The sequence below is a fragment of the Molossus molossus genome, unplaced genomic scaffold, assembly GCF_014108415.1.
Source record: "Molossus molossus isolate mMolMol1 unplaced genomic scaffold, mMolMol1.p scaffold_m16_p_16, whole genome shotgun sequence".
Lineage (NCBI taxonomy): Eukaryota > Metazoa > Chordata > Mammalia > Chiroptera > Molossidae > Molossus > Molossus molossus.
In genome coordinates, this window is record NW_023425351.1 from 44,632,518 (window position 1) to 44,640,461 (window position 7,944).

The 7,944-nt window shown below is 42.6% G+C and overlaps 1 protein-coding gene across 2 annotated transcripts; it reads right to left on the reverse strand.

The window, feature by feature from the left end:
• Positions 1–253: 253 nt before the first annotated feature.
• On the reverse strand, positions 254–6,715 carry ZNF706 (zinc finger protein 706). 2 transcript variants are annotated; one of them, XM_036264427.1, is made up of 4 exons: positions 6,538–6,715; positions 3,348–3,484; positions 1,266–1,373; positions 254–566 (listed from the first exon to the last, which is right to left on the reverse strand). In XM_036264427.1, exons 2-3 carry the CDS (start codon positions 3,480–3,482, stop codon positions 1,278–1,280), a joined length of 231 nt encoding a protein of 76 aa, XP_036120320.1. In that variant the 5' UTR covers positions 3,483–3,484; positions 6,538–6,715; the 3' UTR covers positions 254–566; positions 1,266–1,277. The 2 variants fall into 2 exon arrangements, with proteins under 2 accessions (XP_036120320.1, XP_036120321.1); XM_036264428.1 differs by lacking the exon at positions 6,538–6,715 and adding an exon at positions 5,071–5,087 and having other exon boundaries at positions 451–566.
• Between the last annotated feature and the right edge of the window lie 1,229 nt (positions 6,716–7,944).

The window sequence follows — 7,944 nt, forward strand, 5'->3', positions numbered from 1 at the left end:
TCAGAGGAGAAAATGACACATGATCGCAATATACTAAGGCAGCAGGTAAGTCATTCTTCACCTAGATCAGTGGCTGCCAATAAAAGTGTGTACACAAATTTAACAAATGAGTCTGCTCTAGTTTAACTAACGAACCTGCCTCTGAGCTGAGAGGGAGATAAGAATTGCACTTGCAATTCTAGCTGATGAATTCATTAGATCTTTATAAGGCAAATAATGTGGAAAGTTAGAACAGAATTTCTAGAACCATTTATCCTGTGATGTTGTAAAATCAAAGTACTACTTTATTAAATGAGTTATTTTACACAATATGAACATCAATATAATTACAATCGTAAAAAATTTTTTTATAACAAGGATGGACTGATTTTCAGATTTCCAAATTAGAGTCAACTGTACATTTACACAGAATTGTCTTTGCATGAAGCCCAAAAGGGAACAGCATAAAAATGAGTGTTTCTGTAGCCCCTTTATTTTTGCTGATCAACAGTTTGTTAGAAAAGCAGCTGCAGGTTTGTTACCTAAGGTCTGAGACAGTAGAAGAGTCAAAGGTGTCATGAATTCACCTAAAAAACATAAACAAAATTTTCTGTGAAGCTTAGCATTGCACAAATACAACTTATATACATTTCAAATGCCCACATAGACACACAACATGCCTAAGCTATCAAGTTACTGTGATAGCTCTCTCAACAGGATTTTATAAACAGAACTCTGATTTATTTAAAAGAAATATTTTTCACACCACCACCATCACACCATTTAGGAGGAAAAAAACAACCACCACCCAACCATACAGAAAGTAAAAATTATTTTCAAGCAACTACCAAGTTTATACAGTGTACCTGCATTTTGCCCTGTATTTTAATGCTTAAAAGCTCTGCTAAGCACTGTTAAGTAAAATACCTGCAAAGGCACTTGGGAACATTGGTCTGCACTACTTCTCTAAGCAAGGCCTTCAATACCTTTGTAATAGTATTTTCTTTAAGCTGACAAATGTCATCCATTCTTGGACCAGAGTTGGCCAGCATCCCTTCACCCCCCCCCCCCCCCCCCCATTTCTGGCTACAGTAGTAAATAGAACTTCTATGTAGTAAGGAACTTCTATTTCATCAGGATATGGTCTGGGAAAATGGATTTTCAATAATTATAAAGTTAAACATTAACTTTCACATGATCTGAAATTAAACTCAATTTCACAGTTATAGAAGGCAATTCTGTTCTTATATACAACCCTGACATTAACAAAACAAAAGGTCAATTACCTGTAAACAACTTTATGCCTGAACATCAGCCAATTCTGGAGGAAGTGGAGTCTTAGGATGCTTGCTCTCAAAGTGCTGCTTGAAGGTCTTAGGGTCTGGCATTTGTGTCTAATTATAAAAATTGTACCAAAAAGGAGTTAGACCTTATTCATAAAATAAAATGTATAAACTTTTAAAGTCCTGAGCCTGCTTATGCTAGACAATCACTGGTATATAAAAAATAACCATGTAGCCTGCTGGTGTGGCTCACTGGTTCAGCATGGACCCATGCACCAAGAGGTCGCTGGTTCAATTCCCATTCACGGCACATGCCTAGATTGTGGGCCCAATCCCCAGTAGGGGGCATATAGAAGGCGGCCAATCAATGTTCTCTCTCATCGATATTTCTATCTCTCTCTCCCTCTCCCTCTACCTTTCTCTCTGATTTTATTTTTTTTTAAATGACCATGTAATGAAAGTTTTAGCAGTCCCACATTTCACATAGGGGTGGGTCACAGAGAATGAAGAATTCTGTGTATATAACAGCAAATAGGTAGCTTGTACTGAACTATTATTGTTAGGCATGTTTCTTGAAATCTCACTCAACTATCCTAGTAATCTTAAATTAGTTCCTACTATCCTCATTTTACATAAGCAAACAAAACCCTAGAACTTTATTTGCCCAAGACTTATACTTTACCCTTGTACTAGGTATTGCAGCTCTCAAATACTACACTATACTGACTTCCCTAGGCAAGGACCTTCAATTATTTATTTTTTATAACAGTCAATTAACAAAACATAAAAGTTTTTTATTTTGAATATGTGAACTACTAAAGTACTTTTAAGTCAAAGTACTTCTTTATCAGTAATTTAGTGAATTTTCCTTTTACCCTGTATCTCTCCAAAAAGATCTGAAGCTGCTCAATTTCATTATTTTGAGTGTATCAAAGCTCAATATGAACAAGAATATTTAACGTAACAGGTATTCTCTCTCTCTCTTTTATGAACTTAGGAACTACTATTTCATCAGTAATGATTTCAATAATTAATCCAGAAATCATGTCTTATCAGGATCCCTTCCTATCCATAGCACCAATCCTACTCACGTATAGGGCTTTGGAAAAAAGGTAAAATTTATATTTATATTTACGTATGTATTAAACCAACCTCACTATGTATATTTCCTTTGGAATGTCTATGTACTACTTCAAGGGTGGTGAGCTTACAGAGGAAAGAGACTCTGGCTTTTAAAACTTATTTTGTCCAGAGGATAAACTCTAGAGCTGGACTACCTGGGTTTAGATCCCAGCTCTCCTATGTACTAGTTGGGTGACCCTGTGCAAGCAATATAATCCCTAAGACTCAATTTATTCTTCTGTAAAATGAATATAATAAAAATATTTTATCTCATTGGGTTGTTGTATAGATTAATGGGTTCATACATTTAAAACTCCTGGATCAGTGCCTGGCATATGGTAAGCACTCAACAGCAGCTATAATTATTCTTCAAATATAATGAAACCCATAAATTCTAGTAAAAGCCCTCAATGTGAACAAACTCTATATAGTTTTACAGACATCCTAACTATGGATATAATGAAAGAAATAAAAAGCCAACTGTATAACAAGAGTTTTATTTATTAGTATCTTATGTAGTTCTAAACTGAGACTGTAGACTCTGACTTCTTTGTGTGTGTGTGTGTGTGTGTGTGGTATGTGCCCCTAGCAGGAACCAAACCCAGGACTCTCTGGTCTGCAGGCCGACTCTCAACCACTGAGCCAAAATGGCCAGGGCAACTCTGACTTCTTTATAAGTTCAAAGTGTATTGTTTTCCCTTAAGAAGGCATCTTTATTCTCCCTGAGGACTTTGCTTTGTTCAGTCCTTTCCCTAACACCTAGAAAACTGTCTGGTCACCGGAGCCATTCAATAAAATATTTGTTGAATGAAGAAGGATGAATTCCTAAAATAACCAGCTCTCAAATCTACTATTTCAAGTAAAGCATTTATTTTGCCACGACTGCAAAATGTTAACCTACACAACCCAATCTCAAATGAAAGAACAGTCCATGGGAAAGTTATATCTTTTCATTTCCCTTACCCTACAGACAGTGCAGGTATATATTAAGGCAGCTTTGGCAGCAGCCTTTTGGTCATGTCCTTGTTTCTTCTTTTGTCCAGCTTGCTTTTTGGCATTTTTCTGCTGAGACTGAATCTTCTGCTGTCCACGAGCCATATCTAAAAACAGAAGTTGAAGCATTAGAGTGATTTATTTACTGTAATACAGAGTAATCTAAACATGGTAACTCTCAGAGTTGATGATTTAAGTTTTATAGAAATAGTTGTTAATCAAAATGTATGGGTTTTCAAAATTTCACAAACAATGCTACTAGAGAATCAACTGGTACAGCTATTGTGGAAAACTGTCTGCAGTTGTTGACTCTATAACCTAACAATTCTACATTGGCATATATCCAGCGGAAATGCCCACACTGTTATATATCCAACAGAAATGAAAATGTATGTACACCAGAAGACATAGTACAAGAATGTTCAGAGCACCAGTTTCCAACACTGGAAATAATCCAAATGTATATTAATAGTAAAATGGATACGTAATTTGTATAGTTATACAATGAAATATTATGCAGCATTAAAAAAGAAGAAACTATATTACAGGTAACAACATGACAATATCTCAGTATTAAAGGAAAGAAGTCCAATACAAAGAACATATGTTGTGTCAAGTTCAAAACAGGCAAAGCTAATCTGGAAGGTAGTGAATGGAAAGAAAGAGCATGAGGGGGATTGTGAGTTGCTGATGTTCTACATCTTGATTTTGGTAATGGTTATACAGTTGTGTACACTTGTAAAAATCACTGAGCTAGACACTTAAGATTTTTGTACTTTACTATATGTAATCTTTAAGAGTTTACCAAAAAAAGTTAGCCTCCTTCCACAATCATTTGTTTGGTCATTTTACAAAGGTACTTTCCCCTTCCACTATTCACTGTTGTGACCTGAGACTTACAACTTGAAGAGAAATCAGAGCTGTCATCTAATGCCTCTAAATGAAATAATAGGAGCGATGAGAACTGTTCTCTTAAATACTTAGGTTTCATAAAACTACTGTGCAATTCTAAATCTTTCTTAAAAATTGGTCTTCACAGGATTACTGGACAAATAATTAAATAAGATTAAATGAGCTCCCAGTTGAGAGAATAAACCTCATAAAAGAGTAAGAATACTTATATAAAAATGAAAGATAACACTTTCTACTACTGGTGGATTATAAATTTTAAAACTTCAAATCATTGCAGGACATAAACATACAACGGATCTACCGTAACTTCATCAGAAAGGAGGGCTGGCGTTTTTTTCTGACTGGAACCCTAACTAGTTAATGGATATCAGGTCAAAGCATTTCATAGAAACACGTAAGCTTCTCCCAAAAAGGAAAAAGGAAACAAAAAATATATATATACCAATTAGACAAGATTCCCCTAGCATTAAACACTGAACTGAAGCCAGTTGGATATTTTAACAAATTAAAAAAATGTTTAGTATGCTAGCCTAACATAAGAACCCTATTCCCACCAAATAATGGCAAATATTACCAGATGTGTTAGTCCTGAAGAGTAAACTTCCATTTTTGTTTTGTGTTTTTTTTTCAACCAAATTCCAAGCCAAATGGAGTAATTTTTTTTTTTTTTTTAAGCACATTTAAGGATATCTTTGTGCCCTGGCTGGTTTGGTTCAGTGGTTAGAGCATCAGTCTGAAGACCAAAGAGACTCGGGTTCCATCCCTGGTCAAGGGCACATACCTTGGCTGTGGGTTTGATCCCCGGACTCAGTCGAAGTCCTGCAGGAGGCAACAAATCAATGTCTCTCTCACATCGATGTTTTTCTCTCTCCTCCCTCCCTCTTCCACTCTCTCTAAAAATCAATGGAAAAAATATCCTCCGGTGAGGATTAACCAAAAAAAAAAAAAAAAGGTATCTTTGATATCTATAAGTTGTTAACTATTTCAATAACACTTTCAGGCAGTAATCTGTACAAAACCATGTCATTAGATACACAGTATTTTTTAACCTTTGTAATTATTTCTCCTAAAATATAACATTATGCAATAGATTTAACCCACTTTCCGTTGTAACTAAAAATCAACAAAAGTCATAAAGCTTTACTAGATAAAAGTTTGTAGTCGCTTTTTCTGACTTTTAAAACAGAAAACTTAACACCAGGTAAAGGAAGTAGAATCAAACAGTCTAAATTCATGAAGTAGGACCCTAACTTCTAACAATATACTGCATTGATTTCCTTTCTGAAAACAGAAATGCAAATGAACAAACCACCTGCTTTTGGGCAGTTCAATCTGGGAACTGTTCTCAAGCCAATCGGATTTTCTACAAAATCTTAAGCATAACTGCTCCTCGATTAAATGCGACAAAATGAGGGGCAAGAAGGTATTTATAAATACCTAAAAGCTGGTTTTTAATATGACTCATTTAGTGTGGTTTTTTGAAGGGGCTGTAAAGAGGGAAGTAGTAAAAAGAATAACGAGTTCTATTAAAATGAAGAGCTCTTGCAGGAGGCAACAAGTAAGCACTGCCCCAGAGAGTCTCTTAAAACCCACACCAGAATGAGTAAAGACAAGATTTTGGATCCAGGAAGTGGATCATTCTCCATAACCAAGAGGCCCGTGTAATGATCAACGTCCAGACCCCAGCTTTTAATTACATCCTTTTGGGAAGGGGAGAAGATGTAAGCACCTGGACTACAATCTATTTCACCCAACACTTCACTGACCTCAGCTGCAGGCTAGCCCACCTTTCTCCCCAAACCGGCCTACCCCGCCTCGGGGAGCCCCCTCCTCTTTCCTGCCACTAAGGGGCCACACAGCCCCCACCTACCCTCCACTCTTCACGGACCCTGGCCCTTGACGCGCCTCCTGGAGGCCCTGACTGCCCGAAACCCGGCCCCTTCGGCAACGAGGAGCCCGTGCGTCGAGAACCCGACCAGCTGCTGTCGCCAAGGGGTAAGGTTACCGCTCACTCCCGCGGCCGGCCTGCGACCCGGCCACCTGCAGGGCCTGGCAGGCACCCGAGCTCCCCTTCCTTCCCGCAGCCCGCGCCGGGGCAGGTCTAGCCTGGTCGCCCCCAGGGAGGCGGGGTAGGCCGGCAGCCCCTGGCGACCCGCGGCGACCACCAGTCCCCGCCGACCCCGCCGGCGAGCGCCCACCCCGGTTCCCGGCGTCCTGCGGCGTCAGCGCCGCCCCCACAGCCGCTCACCCGGGCCGGGACAGTCTTGCGTCGGAGAGACCGCGCAGCGCGAAGGGGTTGGGGGAGGTGTCCGGAGGCAGCGGAAAGGGGAGCGCACCCAGCACCGCTTGGGTCTCCTCCACCCACCAAAGAGGGGAAAGAGGAGAGCCGGGAACACAACAGCCCGCGCCTCGCGCCCGCCGTCGCCGCCGCCGCCGCTGCCGCCGCCGCCGCCGCGCGCGCCCGCCGCCTCAGTCTTGGGGAAGGCCACTGAGCCTCGTGCCCGCGCACGCCGCGCAGCTCTCCCAATTGCCCCAGTGCCCGCCCGCTCCTCGTAGTCCCCGCCCACTCGCCTTCCTGCTGCGAGCTCTGCCCGCCCCTGCCCTGCTCGCACGCCGGCGCCATTTCCGGTCGCGCGGGCCAATGGCAGAGCTCCCATATTACATAAGCGCGAGGGGCGGGGCCTGACCGCGACGGCCAGCCCTGCGTGATGGAGCTGCCAGAGACGTCGCTCTGTGTCCCGGTGCCCTCACCTTCCCTCCAGCCTTCCGTGTGTGGACCCCTTCAGCGGGCCCCAGGATCCTCGAGATCTCGGTCCTGGCAGGTGACGGTGCGCAACGAGTTTCACAAGTCGCTTGCTCGCTCCCTTGAGTGGCGCACAGGCCTCAACCCCCGCGTCCCTTCTCACGCGCCTCCTCTGCGGCGCCCTCTTGTGCACCGACCCGAGGAGGGGCCCGGGGAGGAGCGCCCGCGCCGGGGCGACGTGGGTCACCCACTGGGGAGCCCGCCACCCGCGCACACTGCCGCCCCCTCCCTCAGTGAGGCCGACGTGCCCCGCGGCCTTTAACGGGGCCGCACAGCCATTGTCCTCTCACCAGGGGCTCTTTACTTCGTTCCCACGGAAACCCTTCAATCTGAGGGTTTCAGTGAGTTCAAGATAATGCCTGTCAGCCTCGGTGAAAATTACTGGCGAGGCTTCCCTGAATGGTTTAGGCTGGCTGCTAACAATATACTGAGTTGCTAACTGGGAGTACGGTTAAGTTTCTGTTTTTGCGTCTTGATTTCCAGGCCACGATCTTTAACTTACAATATCTACCAAGAGCGATAGTGCTTGTAAAGCTCATTGTATCTGCTGACGAACCTGGAAACGGCATTTGAGACCCTTGCTTTATTCTGCATACCCCCTACCCCCTGCCCGCACCTTGGTTTGTAGTTGGATCTGACGACCACGGCAAAGGAAGCTTTTGCATTTGACATTCTCAGCTTGCCCGTAACCTCCACTCCCAAATTTGCCTGTCAGTGCCAGGAAATGTTAGTGGAATATAAATACAGCTCAAATGATCTGGAAAGGAGTGTACATACCACAGGATTGTTTAAAGTAGCCAGGAAGGCATTAGCTGCTTATTGCTCCTGGGTGATCTGGCTGTTCAGTCCTGC

Excerpts from the sequence above, each read along its gene's own strand:
- ZNF706 (XM_036264427.1), bottom strand. The coding sequence starts at position 3,482 with ATGGCTCGTGGACAGCAGAAGATTCAGTCTCAGCAGAAAAATGCCAAA. Across the intron at positions 1,374-3,347 it reads ATACCTGCACTGTCTGTAGG|ACACAAATGCCAGACCCTAA; the intron begins GTAAGGGAAATG and ends TTTTATAATTAG.